Here is a 19,508-nt window from a genome sequence, read left to right on the forward strand (position 1 = left end):
CATCTCCCATTGGACACGCCGATCGTGCTGTAAACGGCCGCTGTGATTGGCCGTTTACAGCGATCTGTGTTTGCCTGTCCCCGGGGGACACGGCGAACACAGAACTTCCGCGATGCGCGCCCGCGGCGGCGCGCATTGCGGAAGTAAACATCAGGCCGTCCAGGGACGACCGCCCGGACGAACGCGCCTGCTCTACGGCCGTCATTCGGCTATAGGGCGGGCGCGAGGAGGTTAAATACCACCAAAAGAAAGCTCTATTTGTGTGAAAAAAAGGACAAAAATTTCATATAGGTCCAGTGTTGCATGACTGAGTAATTGTCATTCAAAATGTGAGGGCACCGAAAGCTGAAAATTGGTCTGGTTATTAAGGGTGTTTAAGTGCCCAGTGGTCAAGTGGTTAATAGTTTGTTATAAAATTTTGCAAACAGGTAATTTTTCTCCTTCATTGAAATGCGCTGATGAAGCGGCACTGGTGGGCACTGATAGGCGGCACTGGTGGGCACTAATAGGCACAGTTAAGGCGACACTAATAGGCACAGATAAGGTGGCACCGATAGGCACAGATAAGGCGGCACTGATGGGCAAAGATGGGCACAGATAAGATGGCACTGATGGGTGGCACGGATGGGTGCCCCTAAGGGGCACTGATAGGTACCACTGATAGATGGGACTGATGGGCACTGATAGGTGGCTCTGATAGGTGGCACTGATGGGCGGCACTGATGGGCACTGGTAGATGACACTGATGGGCACGGATATGTGGCACTGAGGTGCAGCACTGTTGTTGAGGCAGATTGTGGACACTGATAGGTGGCACTGTGGGCACTGATAGGTGGCACTGTGGGCACTGATAGGTGGCACTGTGGGCACTGATAGGTGGCACTGTGGGCACTGATGTATGGCACTGTGGGTACTGATATATGGCACTGTGGGCACTGATGTATGGCACTGTGGGCACTAATGTATGGCACTATGGGCACTGATGGGTGGCACTGCTGGGTGGCACTTTTATTAATAACTGGCAGGGGTAGGTGGGCACTGATAAGTTGGCCGTGATCAGGACTGATGTCCCGATAACGGCCGCCGGTGATCGGCTTTTTTTTCTCTCCTCGCGCTGACAGCGCGAGGAGGAAAAATAGCCGATTACCGGCTCTGTTTTGTCACATGATCAGCTGTCATTGGCTGACAGCTGATCACGTGGTAAGGGGTCGGGATCGACCTCTTGCTCGGATCCGTGATCAGGCGAGTCTCATAGACTCGCTGATCACAGAGCGCGCCGCGTAGTCCCGGCAAAGCAGGTCCGCGCTGTAGCCGTCATTCGGCTATAGCGCGGATCTCTAGTGGTTAATGAGATATCAAGACTATAATGAGACCCCCAATGTCTCCCCTGTGCTCCACTGAATGTCATGCAATGCAGATCACACTGCATTACATTCTTTCCTGGGTATGCTGGCTGGGAACAGGACTTGTTTTCAGGTTTTCCTTTACCCTGCACAGGTGCTTTAATGTGTTTGTAAAGGCAGACGTTTTTTATTTTTTATCTTAATGCATTTTATGCATTAAGATAAAAAAAAAACCTTCTGCGTGCAGCTGCCACGCCAGCACCCATGTCACTAATACTTACCTGAGCCCCATCTCTGTCCCATGATGTCCAGGAGCCTAATACCATGAATCCTTTCTGTTAGACCCAGCTACTGTGGGAAGCACTTCCCTGATTACTACCTTTAGTACTCCAGTTCCAGGGGGGTGGCCCCTTTGTCATTGAAACCCCCCAGCTGTTCTCCTGTCTTAACAGCTAACCAGGTGAGTAGTCCTCCACTGTCACAACCAGCATGAAGGCAGCCAATCAGGAGCCTAATAGCATGCAGCCTCCCCAAAATTACCCATTTGCTTTGGATAGCTTCTCCCTTATAACTATCACAGAAATCCAGTTCCGGGAGGGGGCGGGGTGGCCCTTTGGTCTTTTGACCCCCCCCAGCTGTTCACATGTGTTACCAAAGCTAACCAGGTGAGCAGTCTTCCGCTGTCAGAACCAGAATGAAGGCGGCCAAGCAAGAGCCTAATAGCATGAAGCCTCTCTGAAGGACCCAGCTTCTCCCTGATTACTACCTTTGTACTCCAGTTCCAGGGGGCCGGTCCCTTTGTCCTTGGATCCCCCCCCCCCAGCTGTTCACCTGTGTTACCAAAGCTAACCAGGCGAGCAGTCCTCCACTGTCAGAACCAGAATGAAGGCGGCCAAGCAGGAGCCTAATAGCATGAAGCCTTTCTGAAAGACCCAGCTACTGTTGGGAGCTCCTCCCTGATTACTACCTTAGTACTCCAGTTCCAGGGGCCGGTCCCTTTGTCCTTGGATCCCCCCAGCTGTTCACCTGTGTTACCAAAGCTAATCAGGCGAGCAGTCCTCCACTGTCAGAACCAGAATGAAGGCAGCCAAGCAGGAGCCTAATAACATGAAGCCTCTATGAAGGACCCAGCTTCTCCCTGATTACTACCTTAGTACTCCAGTTCCAGCGGGCCGGTCCCTTTGTCCTTGGATCCCCCCCCAGCTGTTCACCTGTGTTACCAAAGCTAACCAGGCGAGCAGTCCTCCACTGTCAGAACCAGAATGAAGGCGGCCAAGCAGGAGCCTAATAGCATGAAGCCTTTCTGAAAGACCCAGCTACTGTTGGGAGCTCCTCCCTGATTAATACCTTAGTACTCCAGTTCCAGGGGGTGGCCCCTTTGTCCTTGGATCCCCCCCAGCTGTTCACCTGTGTTAACAGTGCTAACCTGGACTTCAGTGCGAGAGCTGTGAGGATAATCACAAGTGACTGTTGGTGTTCAGAATTGTTTTACTCTCCACTAGACTGTCTGTTGTTATAGAGCAGTGGTTCTCAACCTCAGTCCACAAATACCCCCAACGGAGTTTATCTACTGAGTGTTCTCTTTCAGGATATCCGAGAGCCGCCCAGGACTGAAACAAGGTCCTTTTACAATACATCCTCATTGTCCATTGGCCCCTTTGACTACTCTTCTATCCACCGCCTGCCCATGCTATAGCCAAAAGATGAGATGGCTACAGCACAGGCTCACATTGCTTGGAGGGCATCAATGAACGTCCTTCCATGATCACACTTCCCGCGTGTCCCCTGCGGCACACATCAGTATGGATCTGTGATTGCTGTGTCCAATCTCAGCTGATTCCAACGTAAACAGGATTTACTGGTTATCGGCAGTCCTCTCCTCACACTGAAAGCACGTGAGGAGAGGAGAAAGGCTAACCAGCAAATCCACACAGGGGAGATCTACACTGGTAATCAGGGCACTCTTCATCAGTGCCTTGATTATCAGTGCAGCCCCAACAGTGCCCATCAGTGCTGCCAGTCAGTGCCCATCAGTGATGCATATCACTGCAGCCTCATTGCTGCTGCCTCAGTAGTACAGCCTATCAGTGCCCATCAGTGCAGCCTTATCAAAAATTACTTTGATTTTACTTTAGAAAATTTTATAACAAAAACTAAGAAAAACTTTTTTTTTTACATTTTTGGTCCTTCGTTGTTTTGCAAAAAAAAACAAAAAAAACCCAGTGGTGATTAAATACCGCCAAAAGAAATCTCTGTCTCAAAAAAATACAAATTTCATTTTGATACAATTGTCATTCAAAGTAGGGCTGAAACAACTAATCGATTAATCGACAACTAATCCATTATGACTATTTTCATAGTCGATTAATCGGCCAGCCGATTAGTTGGCCTGCATACAGAATGCATTATTTGTTTACATACCAGGAAATACAGAGCAGCACACATACAGCTCAGTACATCATCCATACATGTCAGTAAGTGCCTGTGTTTCGTTACATATGGCGACCCATCAAATTTGGCTACCCGCTGGACTGCGCATGCGCGCCGGCGCTATATGCGTTCCACCCCTGAGTCCAGGGTCAAGCCCCACCATCCAAGTAGACATAGAGACCGATTATAATTATGCCGAGCGAAGCGAGCCCGCGAGTGGCCCTGTGTTGGAACGCATATGGCGGCGTCGCGCATGCGCACTCCAGCGGGTAGCCGAATGTGATGGGTAGCCGAATGTGACATGACACCTGAGAACTTGTGAATGTGTGAGGAGCAATGCCTCATGGGACATGTAGTCGTGGGCAGGAAGTGATGGGTTCTAAAGGCAGAAGTTTTCTTTACCTTTATTGGGGCGCTCTATACTGTACTTAACACGCAGCAAAAAGCAGTGTAGAAACAGATCAAAAGCCAACTGCATAGGTGTGTACCGAGCCTTATGCTGGCCACACCGATCGATATTCAGATGGGAATATTCATATGCAAAATCTTTGTACCTTCGCCAAATGAAAGAATGTTTGAAATTTTCACTTGCTTTTAACATTCTGTTTTAAAATGAATGTAATTTCTGAACGAAAACCACATACATTGTCTGACCAAGAAGTTTTCTATTATTTCTAAATTTTTCCCTTCACTGTGGTTGAAAATGAACGTCGATTTGACCCCAAAAACGATTCGAAAATCGAACGAACGTTCTTAAAATTACTTTTTTTGTTTTATAATTAGTTATTTTTTTCATATGCCCAGCATATAATATATTACAGTTCTGTTTAAAAATCTGCAAAACCATCTTTTTTCTTAACCACTTTCAGACCGGACCAATTTGCTGGTCAAAGACCAGACCACTTTTTGCGATTCGGCACTGCGTCGCTTTAACTGACAATTGCGCGGTCGTGCGACGTGGCTCCCAAACAAAATTGACGTCCTTTTTTTCCCACAAATAGAGCTTTCTTTTGGTGGTATTTGATCACCTCTGCGGTTTTTATTTTTTGTGCTATAAACAAAAATAGAGCGACAATTTTGAAAAAAACGCATTATTTTTTACTTTTTGTTATAATATACAGGTCCTTCTCAAAAAATTAGCACATTGTGATAAAGTTCATTATTTTCTGTAATGTACTGATAAACATTAGACTTTCATATATTTTAGATTCATTACACACAACTGAAGTAGTTCAAGCCTTTTCTTGTTTTAATATTGATGATTTTGGCATACAGCTCATGAAAACCCCAAATTCCTATCTCAAAAAATTAGCATATCATGAAAAGTTTCTCTAAACAAGCTATTAACCTAATCATCTGAATCAACTAATTAACTCTAAACACCTGCAAAAGATTCCTGAGGCTTTTAAAAACTCCCAGCCTGGTTCATTACTCAAAACCGCAATCATGGGTAAGACTGCCGACCTGACTGCTGTCCAGAAGGCCATCATTGACACCCTCAAGCAAGAGGGTAAGACACAGAAAGAAATTTCTGAACGAAAAGGCTGTTCCCAGAGTGCTGTATCAAGGCACCTCAGTGGGAAGTCTGTGGGAAGGAAAAAGTGTGTCAGAAAACGCTGCACAACGAGAAGAGGTGACCGGACCCTGAAGAAGATTGTGGAGAAGGACCGATTCCAGACCTTGGAGGACCTGCGGAAGCAGTGGACTGAGTCTGGAGTAGAAACATCCAGAGCCACCGTGAACAGGCGTGTGCAGGAAATGGGCTACAGGTGCCGCATTCCCCAGGTCAAGCCACTTTTGAACCAGAAACAGCGGCAGAAGCGCCTGACCTGGGCTACAGAGAAGCAGCACTGGACTGTTGCTCAGTGGTCCAAAGTACTTTTTTCGGATGAAAGCAAATTTTGCATGTCATTCGGAAATCAAGGTGCCAGAGTCTGGAGGAAGACTGGGGAGAGGGAAATGCCAAAATGCCTGAGGTCCAGTGTCAAGTACCCACAGTCAGTGATGGTCTGGGGTGCCATGTCAGCTGCTGGTGTTGGTCCTCTGTGTTTTATCAAGGGCAGGGTCAATGCAGCTAGCTATCAGGAGATTTTGGAGCACTTCATGCTTCCATCTGCTGAAAAGCTTTATGGAGATGAAGATTTCATTTTTCAGCACGACCTGGCACCTGCTCACAGTGCCAAAACCACTGGTAAATGGTTTACTGACCATGGTATTACTGTGCTCAATTGGCCTGCCAACTCTCCTGACCTGAACCCCATAGAGAATCTGTGGGATATTGGGAAGAGAAAGTTGAGAGACGCAAGACCCAACACTCTGGATGAGCTTAAGGCCGCTATCGAAGCATCCTGAACTCCATAACACCTCAGCAGTGCCACAGGCTGGTTGCCTCCATGCCACGCCGCATTGAAGCAGTCATTTCTGCAAAAGGATTCCTGACCAAGTATTGAGTGCATAACTGAACATAATTATTTGAAGGTTGACTTTTTTTGTATTAAAAACACTTTTCTTTTATTGGTCGGATGAAATATGCTAATTTTTTGAGATAGGATTTTTGGATTTTAAGGAGCTGTATGCCAAAATCATCAATATTAAAACAAGAAAAGGCTTGAACTACTTCAGTTGTGTGTAATGAATCTAAAATATATGAAAGTCTAATGTTTATCAGTACATTACAGAAAATAATGAACTTTATCACAATATGCTAATTTTTTGAGAAGGACCTGTATATCCCCCAAAAATATATAAAAAAACATTTGTTTCCCTCAGTTTAGGCCGATACGTATTCTTCTACATATTTTTGGTAAAAAAAATCGCAATAAGCAATTATTAATTGGTTTGCGCAAAAGTTATAGCGTTTACAAAATAGGAATAGTTTTATAGCATTTTTATTAATAATTTTTTATTATTTTTTTTACTAGTAATGGCGGCGATCAGCGATTTTTATTGTGACTGCGACATTGTGGGGGACCCATCGGACATTTTTGACACATTTTTGGGACCATTGTCATTTATACAGTAATCACTGCTATATAAATGCAGTGATTCCTGTGTAAATGACACTGGCAGTGAAGGGGTTAACCAGTGGGTGGCAGTGTAGGGGTTAAGTGTTCCTAGGGGCGTGTTACTAACTGTGGGGGGGTTGGGCTTTCATTTAGTGAACACTGATCTCTGCTCCAATCACATGGAGCAGAGATCAGCGTCACTAGTTGCTAGGCAGAATGGAGAAATGTTGTTTACAACGGCACTTCTCCATTCGGCCGCTCCGTGAGACGATCGCGGGGATGCCCGCGGCGATCGAGACCACGGGTCCCGCGACCGGACTCACGGGGGTCCCGACCAGTGCGGGAGCGCGCCGCCGGCGCGCTCCCGATGGCAGGGCGGCAAATTTAAAGGGACGTACATGTACGCCCATTTGCCTGCCCGTGCCATTCTGTCGACGTACATCGTTGTGCGCTGGTCGGCAAGTGGTTAAAAAAAAAAAAAGAAAAAAAGATCTCTGAGTCTGATGATATTTACCAGATTCAACCTCCTAATAGTATATACAGTATATATCTCCTCTAATAGTATATGCAGTATATCTCTCATCTAATAGTATATACAGTATACATCTCCTCTAATAGTATATACAGTATATATATCTTCTAATAGTATATGCAGTAAATATCTCCTCTAATTGTGTATATACAGTATATCTCTTCTAATTGTATATACAGTATATCTCTTCTAATAGTATATACAGTGTATATCTCCTCTAATAGTATATACAGTATTTATATCTTATAATATATATCTCTTATAATAGTATATACAGTATATATCTCTTCTAATAATATATACAGTATATATCTCCTCTAATAGTATATACAGTATATATCTCTTATAATAGTATATATCTCTTATAATAGTATATGCAGTATACATCTCCTCTAATAGTATATTCTGTATATCTCCTCTAATAGTATATTCTGTATATCTCCTCTAATAGTATAAACAATATATATCTCCTCTAATAGTATATACAGTATATATCTCTTCTAATAGTATATACAGTATATCTCTTCTAATAGTGTATATACAGTATATATCTCCTCTAATAGTATATACAGTATATATCTCTTCTAATAGTATATACAGTATATCTTTTCTAATAGTGTATATACAGTATATATCTCCTCTAATAGTATATACAGTATATATCTCTTCTAATATTATATACAGTATATCTCTTCTAATAGTGTATATACAGTATATATCTCCTCTAATAGTATATACAGTATATCTCTTCTGTCTGTTATTCTCAGAGTGGATTATATGTTTTGCTCTCTAACCATATAGTTGGTTACTCATATTTACCACTGCATACAGAGATATTTAGGAATAAATTGGCTTTTTAAAAAAAAAAAACTTTACATATTAACTAAATTATACACAACACACTTTTTTAAGGTTAATAACCGATTATTCTAAATAGTAATCGGCCAACTAATCGATTATGAGAATAATGGTTAGTTGCAGCCCTAATTCAAAGTGTGACAGCGCTAAAAGCTAAAAATTGGCCTGGGCAGGAAGGGGGTGAAGGGGCTCTTGTAGGGCACTAAACATTTTTTTTCTCAAGTAAACTAGATATTTAATTATCCTTGTCTATGATGACTAAAGGAAGCCCTATGTAATGTTTATAGAAGTCAGGAGCCAATCCATTCCATCGAGTAACCACATTTTACCCTTGGGGGAGGAGATCCTACCCTTGCATACGCAGCGCACAGTAAAGGCATGCAATGCTACCTTGCTAAGATCATACGATATGCAAAGAGGCGTTTATTTGATTGAGCGCCACAAACTGTTACAGATCACGTCTTACTGGTGCTGCGGATCCCAGAATTAGGTAGAGTTAGGTAGGGAGATCCCCAATCACCGGACCGCTATACCTCGTGCTGTGTCCCTTTTTTTAAACAGCGATAGCCGGGATGAAATTACTTACTGTAGTAAAAAAAAAAAATGGCCCCAGCGTCTCATGTGTTTTGGGACGTATCGGCACTTTAATCTCACACTGGCTTCGCTGCTTTTTTATCCAGTTTCTCTGTGAAAATACATTCCTTACGGTCAGTGTCAGCTGAAAGAGATAGAAGGAAGCCGATACCCAGATGGGGCACTCCAATTTTCAAGGGAACGCTCTATGAGATGCATGGGAGGGGGAGGGGAGGGGGGACAGGGTTGTTTACCAGTTCTCAACTGTATAAGATGGACTCGGTAATGTCTGGAATCCCCTGACTCACAAGGCGCTGCATCTAAATTTATCCTTCATGCAGTTATACCGTGCCCTACATACTGATATCCTATATACACATACCTCTATTTAGCTACAGCATACTTGCTATGGATAGAAAGTAAACGAGTAAAAACCAGTGAGACGAGGGTCAGCAGATTTCACTTTTAAAGCATCATTTTTTATTTTTTTTTGAAATCCCAAAAGTTTTTATCCATCAAATAAACATAAAGTAACAACACTGATGCTGACAAAGACTGTCAGGTCTCTAGATAGATTTTTACTCCAAAAGCATTTTATTAAAATAAATTTGATTAGAAAGTAATATTTACAGTAACGATTTGCTCTTTTTTTGTACTATAAAGGGCTAATTTTTTTTAACCCATTATGTTACTGGCCGATTAATCGATTATGAAAATAGTAATCGATTAATTTAATAATCGATTAGTTGTCGATTAATCGATTAGTTGTTTCAGCCCTACATGTAAGCCTTAATCTTGGCTTACCTGTAGGCTAAAGTGGCCTGTAAGGGTTTACAACCACTTTAACCTCCTCCCGCCCGCCCTATAGCCGAATGACGGCCTTAGAGCGGGCGGGTTCCTTCGCCTGGCCGTCCCTGGACGGCCTGGTGTTTACTTCCGCAATGCGCGCCGCCGGGGGCGCGCATCGCGGAAGTATTGTATTCGCCGTGTCTCCCGGAGACAGGCAAATACAGATCGCCGTGAACGGCCAATCAAAGCGGCCATTCACAGCGTGATCGCAGCTGCCAATGGGAGATGATCTCATATGGAAACATATGAGATCATCTCCCATTGCCGTGTCTCTCCCTCCTCACACAGAGACAGCGTGTGAGGAGGGAGAGCGATCTGTGTGTCAGCCCCAGTGCTGTGTGTCAGCCCCAGTGCCAGTGCCATCTGTCAGCCCAGTGCCATCTGCCAGTAGTGCCAGCGCCTGCCGTCAGCCCCAGTGCCGCCAGTGCCACCTGCCAGCGCTAGTGCCACCCGTCAGCCCCAGTGCCGTCCGTCAGCCCCAGTGCCGTCCGTCAGACCCAGTGCCGCCAGTGCCGTCAGCCCCAGTGCCGCCAGTGCCGTCAGCTCCAGTGCCGCCAGTGCCAGTGCCATCCGTAAGCCCCAGTGCCGTCAGCCCCAGTGCCGCCAGTGCCACCTGCCAGTGCCACCTGCCAGCGCCAGTGCCACCTGCCAGTGCCACCTGCCACCACCAGTGCCGCCAGTGCCACCTGCCAGTGCCACCTGCCAGCGCCAGTGCCACCTGCCAGCGCCAGTGCCATCCGTCAGCCCCAGTGCCACGTGCCAGTGCCACCTGCCAGCGCCAGTGCCACCTGCCAGTGCCAGTGCCATCCGTCAGCCCCAGTACCGTCAGCCCCAGTGCCGTCAGCCCCAGTGCCGCCAGTGCCACCTGCCAGTGCCACCTGCCAGCGCCACCTGCCAGTGCCATCTGCCAGCCGCAGTGCCATCTGCCAGCCCCATTTGCCAGAGCAATTATCCAGAGCAAATAGCCAGCACCATCTGCCAGTGCCAGCCCCAGTGCCATCTGTCAGCGACATCTGCCAGCCCCATCTGTCAGCCCCATCTGTCAGCCCCATCTGCCAGCCCCATCTGCCAGCCCCATCTGCCTCCAGTGCCATCTGCCTCCAGTGCCATCTGCCTCCAGTGCCATCTGTCAGTGCCACGTGTCATCAGTGCCACGTGGGGTCACTTTGTGGGCATTTCCATTGTCCTGGTGCTCCAGGGCCTTCAAAACTGTAATAGGTGGTTGAGAAATAAGATGTGTAATTTATGCTCCTAGAACGCCTGATGGTGCTATTTCAATATTGGGCCTCTGTATGTGGCCAGGCTGTGTAAAAGTCTCACACATTTGGTATCATTATACTCAGGAGGAGTAGTAGAACGTATTTTGGGGTGTCATTTTTGCTATGTACATGCTATATGTTGGAAATATCTTATAAATGGACAACTTTGCGTAAAAAAAATGCGTTTTCATTTTTTTTCCACATTTTCCCAAAACTTCTGGAAAAAAAATGAACCATTCAAACGACTCATTATGCCTCATAGATTATACGTTGGGGTGTTAGCTTTCCAAAATGGGGTCACTTTGTGGGCATTTCCATTGTCCTGGTGCTCCAGGGCCTTCAAAACTGTAATAGGTGGTTGAGAAATAAGATGTGTAATTTATGCTCCTAGAACGCCTGATGGTGCTATTTCAATATTGGGCCTCTGTATGTGGCCAGGCTGTGTAAAAGTCTCACACATTTGGTATCGTAATACTCAGAAGGAGTAGCAGAACGTATTTTGGGGTGTAATTTGTGGTATACACATGCCATGTGAGAGAAATAACCTATTACATTGAAAATTTTGTGAGGAAAAAAATAAAAATAAAAAAATCTTCATTTTGCAAAGAATTGTGGGAAAAAGATGACAACATCAAAAACCTCACCATGCATCTTAGTAAATACCTTGGAATGTCTACTTTCAAAAAAGGGGTCATTTGGGGGGTATTTGTACTTTCCTGACTTGTTCGGGTCGCAAGAAATGAGATAGGCCACCAGTACATCAGGTGTGATAAATTTTGTGCGATTGGCACCACAGCTTGTAGACTCTCTAACTTTCACAAAGACCAAATAATATCCACTAATTTGGGTTATTTTTACCAAAGATATGTAGCAGTATAAATTGTGGCCAAAATTTATGAAATTTTTTTTATAATTTGCAAAATTTTATCACAGAAACAAAGAAAAATGCGTTTTTTTTCAAAATTTTCGGTCTTTTTTCATTAATAGCTCAAAAAATAAAAACCCCAGAGGTGATCAAATACCACCAAAAGAAAGCTCTATTTGTGGGAAAAAAAGGACACAAAATTCATTTGGGTACAGTGTTGCATGACTGAGTAATTGTCATTCAAAGTGTGAGAGCACCAAAAGCTGAAAATTGGTCTGGTCAGGAAGGGTGTTTAAGTGCCCAGTAAGCAAGTGGTTAAGAACCGAGCCTCTTTCTGAGATTTGTTGTTTACAAGTTTTTTGCTAGAAAATTACTTGGAACCCCCAAACATAATACTTTTTTTTTTTTCTAACACCCTAGAGAATAAAATGGTGGTCCTTGCAATACATTCTGTCACACCATATTTGCTCAGAGGTCTTACAAACGCACTTTTTTTTTTTTTTTGGAGAAAAGACACTCTTTTGAATTAAAAAAAATAAGACAACAGTAAAGTTAGCCCATTTTTCATATTGTGAAAGATAATGTTTTGCCGAGTAAATTGATACCCAACATGTCACGCTTCAAAATTGCGCCCGCTCGTGGAATGGCGATAAACTTTTACCCTTAAAAATCTCCATAGGCGATGTTTAAAAAATTCTACAGGTTGCATGTTTAGAGTTAAAGAGGAAGTCTAGGGCTAGAATTATTACTCTCGCTCTACCGTTGGCGGCAATACCTCACATGTGTGGTTTGAACACCGTTTTCATATGCGGGCACTACTCGCTTCTGCACACGAGCTCAGCGGGACGGGCACGTTTACATTTTTTTTTTCTTATTTATTTAACTTTTCTTTTTTTCTTTTCACACTGTTCTTTTAAAAAAAATGGTGTCACATGTAAACATCCTTTGTAATAGAAAAAAAGCATGACAGGACCTCTTTACAATTTTTGTTATTAAAGGTGGGTAATTGAGAGTATATAGGGATGATGGCTCTCAACCTGTGTGTATTCCCAAATATGTGATATATATGAGTGGCTAAAGTAAATGGAGAAGACAACCGCCATTTATCTGATAACAGGGGGTTAAATGCTAGAACCTCACTTTTGTCAAAATTAATTGTAATGAGTCGAAAAGGCCACAAATAGGTCACATAGTTTATCAAAATCTGAGAGAGGATTGTTGGAGAAGAGTAGAATATCATCCGCATATTGGTCGCCGATAGTGACACCACTAACACCAGCACATGAGTTAAGAATTCTAGATAGAGGGTCAATCGCTATATTAAAGAGCAGAGGGGAGAGGGGACAGCCCTGTCTTATTCCCATAGTTAGAGGTATGGTGTCTGAAATAAAATCCGGAGTAACGAGGCGAGCTGTTGCATACATTTGGTATAAAAAAATGTACAATCGAACACAAAAACCCGAATGCACTCATTACCTTAAATAACCATGAAAAACAAATATTGTCGAAAGCCTTTTTGGCATCTAGAGAGATGATAGTAGTGTCTTGATCTGGATGCAGTTTGGCATATTCTAGCACCAGCAAGACTTTACAAATGTCCAAAGTCGCTGAACGCCCTGAAACAAAGCCCGATTGAGCTGGGTGTAGCAAGGAAGGGAGTAATGTAGCTAGGCGTGGGGCAACCATTTTAGAAAGAATCTTTACATCTGTTGATAAACAGGATTGGCCTATAGGAACCTTGGTGCAACGGGTCTTTCCCTTTTTTTGGATATTAGTTTAATGTGTGCCCGAGTTCCTGTGGGGGAGGTATGGGCCCCCTTCCCACATGGCGGTAAAGACATGTTTCAAAGTGTTGGAAATGAAATCACTAGTCGGTTTGTAAAATTTGGCATTGTATCCATCAGGACCCGGGGGCCATTGAGGCTAAGGATTTAACCGTTTTTTGGATGTCTTCCACTGAAATGTGAGCATTAGGGGCCTCTAAAAGTGCGGAGGTGAGTTGGGGCAGTCGCACTTTGGAGAACAAATTCTCTGCCAGTGTCTGATCGTTCAGAACCTCCGAGTAGAGGGATGTGTAATAATCAGTAAGTAGTTTACTAATTTCTGCAGGGGAGGTAACAAAGGAACCAGCAGTATCCTTAAGAGCAGAAATATAGGTAGGCCGTTTAGGACCGGTACACAGTCAGCACAGAAATTTGCCCGCCTTGTTACCACATCTGTAGAGACGAAGTGTAGAGTAGGATGTCTTATGCCGCGTACACACGATCGAATTGTCCGGCGCACTTAGTCCGAACGGACTTGGCCACACCCGGGCGCACGGAAAGTCCGGCGATTGCTAGCGCGATGACGTACAGCACGTACGACGGGACTAGAAAAAGGAAGTTCAACAGCCAGTAGCCAATAGCTTCCTTTTCGTACTTGCTTCTGAGCATGCGTCATTCTTAGTCCGCCGGACTAGCATACTCACGAACGTATTGTCCGCTGAAACCCAAGTCTGGCGGAAAGATTGGGCTGCAAAACTACTTTCTAAGTCCGCCGGACTTTACACTGAAAAAGTCAGCTGGAGCCCACACGCGATCGGATTGTCTGGTGAAATGCGATTCCGGCAGACTAAGTACGCCGGACAATTTGATCGTGTGTACGCGGCATTAGCTGCTTCCTGTTGCTCTGCTCACAGATCAAAGTTCTGCTTAGCGAGCTGCCAGGCTTTAATGTTATCCAAGGTGCGAGTATGCGTTAAAGTAGCATGTGCTGATCGTAACATTTCACTAGCGTGCATATATTGCTGTCGGGAGTGTCTTTTGAATTGGGCAGTATATTAGATAATCTTTCCTCAAAGGAAGACCTTACCCGCCTCCCAAAAGAGGTTTGGATCGGTAAGGTGTGCTCCGTTTGTGGAGGCATAATCCGCCCAGGCATCATGAAGCATGTGATGAAAATCCTTGTTTTCGGCTAAATATGAGGGGAATCGCCAAGTGGGTGAGGGCGTTGATGGTGTGGCATTGGTCAAGTGTACAATAATTGGACTGCGATCTAATATCATTGTATCGCCAATCTCTGCATCACGGATCGTTGACGGTAAAGCTTGGGAAGCAAAAAAATAATCTATTTGTGAAAGAATTGTGGGGGGGGGGGGGTGGAAAAAAAAAGTAAAATCTTGGTGAGTCGGGTGGATTAGGCGGCACAAATCTACAAAATTTATTGGTGAGATGGCCCAGGTAAGCAGGGAGAGGTCTGCAGTCAGAGAGTCCGGGTTCCGTGACGTCTGGGATGATCGACCATCACGGTCCTCTGATGGACTCATGACAGAGTTAAAGTCTCCTCCAACCAGGTGGAGAGCCTCAGGAGCGATCAAGATCCAAGAAACCATGTCCTGAAAGAAGAGATTATTAGGTGAGTTGGGAGCATAGCTGTTGGTGATAGCGATGTCCCTAGAAACTAATGATAAATGTAGTGTCAGTTTGCGGCCAGTCGACTTAGCTCGGATATCTCCAATAGTGTGTCTCAGATTTTTATGTAGCAAGATAGCCACCCCAGCTTTGCGGCCTACTGCCGGAAAGCCATAGACATCCCCAAGACATAATGTACAAAGACGTGGTAAATCGTTAGCAGATAGATGGGTCTCTTGAAGGAGCACCACATCAGCCTGGAGACGTTTTAGATGTCTAAGAATTTGCATACCCTTATTGGGGGAACAAAGTCCCTTAACGTTCCAGGATACAATCTTTAGGATTGGGGAGGAAACAAAGGGGGAGGGGGGATTGAAGGGGAAGGGGTGTTGAGGAAAAGAGACCCGCTGACAGCAGGTAGGACTAGTCAGTACATGGGCAACTGAACAGAATGTAGCAAGAGAACAGCTGAGAATATAAAGCGCCTAATAAACCAAGTGCTACTAAACCAATGCATAGCTAACAGCAACTAAGGTAGTGGTCACATGGTACATAACAGAACAGGAGGCGTAAAGGGAGCAGAAAATTTAAAAACTACCAGCTTCCAACAGGACTCTGGAATCCGCATAGCATTAGGGACAATTCAGTGAAATTATGAGTGGTTAGCTTGGTTGGTAAAACGACTACGCTTGTATGGAGCTTTTCAGGACTGGGTTGGCTCTTAGCTGAGGCTCGGGAGGCCTTAACAGCTCTCCCCTGCAGGAGATTGGATGTGGAAAACAGCCAGGTAGGCCAGGGTGAACTTGACGTATGAGATTAAGGAAATTGACGAGAATGCTTTGCGCTGTTTCATCACCTCGATAGAGTAATTGGTGAACAGTTGCAGGTCTGCGCCATCAATAGAGAGGGTTCACATGGGACGGAACTTCTGTAAGATGGCGTTCTTGTCAGCGTAATTGAGGTATCTGACGATGACTGGTCTGGGTTTAGCACGGTGTTCTGTGTGCTGGCCTATGTGGTGAACACGCTCAATGACACATGGTATACAGAGGCCAAGTTGCTCAGGGATGGTTTTGGCACAGAGATCTGTGAGCTGTCCACTAGCGAATGATTCTGGCAAGCCAATAATCCGCAGATTATTTTGTCGCAAGCAATTTTCTAAATCATCTAATTTGTCCCACAATTCTCTATTAGAGTGTGTAAGGCGTGCGAGGACAGCAGCGTTAGCTGTAGTATCATCCACCAGTGAGGAGATCTGCTCCTCTGTATGAGAGATTCATTGAGCCTGGTTCTGGAGTTCCATATGGTGCTGCTCCATTCCCCTCTGCACTGCAGCATCCACTGAGGCAGCCAGTCTGGGTGTAAGAAGGGCTACAACTGCCTGGGCTATGCCTGCAGGAGAGGCAGGATCGCTGGGTACTGTGCCTATGTGAGACTACACTGTCTCTATAGCGCTAGGTGCGGGCGGCACCTTGGCTGCGGCCGCCGCTGTATCGGCCGAGGATGGCTGCATAGTGGTGGAGAGAGATCGGTTGTAGGAATGCTCCACAAACCCGATCCATGACCTCACCATGTAGCGGAGATGGAGAGGGGTGTCCCCGAGGCATTAGTGGGCTTTGGAGAGGAGTGCAGTGGGAGCTTGCTCTGCCTACCTCCTCCTCATGTGTCGCCGGAACCAGAAGTGGCCTGGGCCATCTTTATGTAGAGCAAAACATTTTTTTTTTCAGATCCTCAGAGAGTTCTTTGCCATGAGGTGCCATGTTGAACTTTCATTGACCGGTATGAGAGAGTGAGAGCGATAACACCAAATTTAACACACCTGCTCCCCATTCACACCTGAGACCTTGTAACGCTAACGAGTCACATGACATCGGGGAGGGAAAATGGCTAATTGGGCCAAATTTGGAAATTTTCACTTAGGGGTGTACTCATTTTTGTTGCCAGCAGGTTTAGACATTAATGGCTGTGTGTTGAGTTATTTTGGGGGGACAGCAAATGTACACTGTTATACAAGCTGTACACTCACTACTTTACATTGTAGCAACGTGTCATTTCTTCAGTGTTGTCCCATGAAAAGTTAGATTGAGTTTTTTCATGTAGGAAATTACACATTAGGATACATCCACGTGGGCAGCCAGGGGCGGTGGAGCTACATGCTGAATGCACACAGTGTAAATCAATGGCCAGTGCTGCTGTTGTTCACATGTAAACTACTTATCCGAATTGTTACATGTGAGTAAAGACCAACCCTGGACACAGACAGTGTGCATCCAGGGATGGCGTTTGTGGCCAATGCCCTGAGTGCAGCTGCATCCATTAGTAGCATTCAGCCGCCTCTGAGTGCAGCAAACGATCCACCCCCCAGCTGCCCGTATGAATGGGGTTGTATTGCTGAACATCACTGGTGTGAGCCACTTGTATAACTTTGATAGGCAACAGAAATACGTTGTTCCAGTTTCTCTACAAAGCCCAATGCATCTAATATGTCTGTTTTATTTTGCAGAACAATGCCACCCCATAGACTGTCTGATGTCATCAGATTTGCAGAGTCTTCTGGAGCAATCAAACCAGCACTTCTTACAGATCACCCAAGGGCAAAGCGATTTTGTTGAGTTTTTCTTCTGTCCAGATGGAGAGAAGGTGGGTGGGAAAACCATAAATATCAGATGATCTTATAATATTTTTCAAAATGCATCTGCGCTAGGGCTGAAACAACGAATCGATTAATTGATTATGAAATTAATCGATTACTATTTTCATAATATGTTACTAAACTTAGTCTTAGCCCTTGTGCACACGGTCGGATATTCCGATGGACAATGTCCAATAGGACTGTGTTGTCGGATAATCTGACAGTGTGTGGGCTCCATCGGACTGTTTTCGTCTGAGTATCCGACGGACCAAGTTTTCCAGCTGGGCTAGAAAATTTTCCGACAACATGATCCGATCGGATTTTGTCCGATCATGTGTAGAGAATTCCGATCGGACAAAGTGCCACGCATGCTCAGATCAAATTCCTAGACCAAATCTATTAGCAACTAATTAACGAAATAACGTCATCACGTTAAGTACGATCGGATTTTCTGACAACTTTGTCCGACCGTGTGTATGCAACAGTTTTGGACAAAATCCGATGGATTTGGTTGTCGGAATGTCCGACCGTGTGTACAAGGGCTTAGACTTGCTTCACATCTATGTGTTGGTGCTTTTTGCAGAAATGCATTACAGTTCATCTACATGATTTCCTATGGGACACGTTCACATCTGAAAGGGTCAGGGACTTTTAATGCAAAATGGTGCTTTATTGGTTCAATATACTTCAATTGAGAAGCTGCAGAAAAGCGTGGAATGTGTTTTTGTAGCAATTTGTGTTTTTTAATCTGCCCAAAAAAAAATGCAAAAATACAAATTGCAGTAAAATCACGTGCGCAAAAATCAAAACGCACAGCAAAAAGCAGTGCAGAAACAGATCATAAGCAAACTGCATAGGTGTGTACCGAGCCTTATGCTGACCACACCGATCAATTTTCAGATGAGAATATTCAGACGAAAAATCTTTGTACATTCGCTGAATGAAAGAATTTTGTTTGAAATTTTCACTTGTTTTTAACATTCTGTTTTTAAAATGAATGTAATTTCTGAACGAAAACCACATCCACTGTCTGAAAATTCTACTAAGAAGTTTTCTATTATTTCCAAATTTTCCCGTCACTGTGGTTGAAAATGAACGTCAATTTGACCCACTTTTTTTTTTTAAAGGTTATTAACCAATTAATCGAATTATAAAAATAATCGTTAGTTGCAGCCCTAATCTGCGCTGTCGTTTATTAAAATGTTTATAAACTCTAACAATATATTTCTCTTTGAGAAAGAAATCCGGATGGCAGCAATCCTAGGATCTTCTAAAAATCATGTTTATTGGCAACAAAGTAATCCATATAACACACAGGACACCCCGCGTAGAGGAGGAGACCAGGAGATGGTAGGAAGCACTAAACTATTGTGAAACGTGTTACCGTCTCCTGTTCTGTTCTCCCCCCTCCAGGTCTGATGTCTTGTTTGTTATGTAGATTACTTTGTTGCCAATAAAGATGATTTTTAGAAGATCCTAGGATTACCGCCATCAGGATTTCTCACGCTGGTGCGACAAAGGCTCCGACATTGGGAGCTGAAAATCAATGGTTCCCTATGAGAACCGTTTTATCTGGTTCGACTTTGAAAATGCTCTCTGCTCACTACTTTGATCCTACTTCAGCCCATTGAATATCACTGAAGTCGGATCGTGGTCTTAACTGATCTGACTTTGGCATGCAGATGATCTTGAAAGGGAACTCCACGGCAAATAAAAAAAAAACAAAAAAAAAAACATTAGTTCCCCCTCCAAGGCCATACCAGGCCCTTCTGT

At 44.4% G+C, this 19,508-nt stretch overlaps 1 protein-coding gene across 2 annotated transcripts in view; it reads left to right on the forward strand.

Annotated features, from left to right (window-relative positions):
• The window catches only part of LOC143963576 (protein FAM169B-like), an 89,605-nt gene that overhangs the window by 20,143 nt on the left and 49,954 nt on the right, over positions 1-19,508 (forward strand). For both annotated transcript variants that reach the window (XM_077473257.1, XM_077473258.1), the window contains exon 3: positions 17,607-17,743. In XM_077473257.1, the coding sequence (XP_077329383.1) occupies positions 17,607-17,743 (137 nt within the window). The remainder of the gene's footprint in view (positions 1-17,606; positions 17,744-19,508) is intronic.

The sequence above is a fragment of the Lithobates pipiens genome, unplaced genomic scaffold, assembly GCF_037356315.1.
Source record: "Lithobates pipiens isolate NorthernLeopardFrog02 unplaced genomic scaffold, aLitPip1_a1.2 Scaffold_8, whole genome shotgun sequence".
Taxonomy (NCBI): domain Eukaryota; kingdom Metazoa; phylum Chordata; class Amphibia; order Anura; family Ranidae; genus Lithobates; species Lithobates pipiens.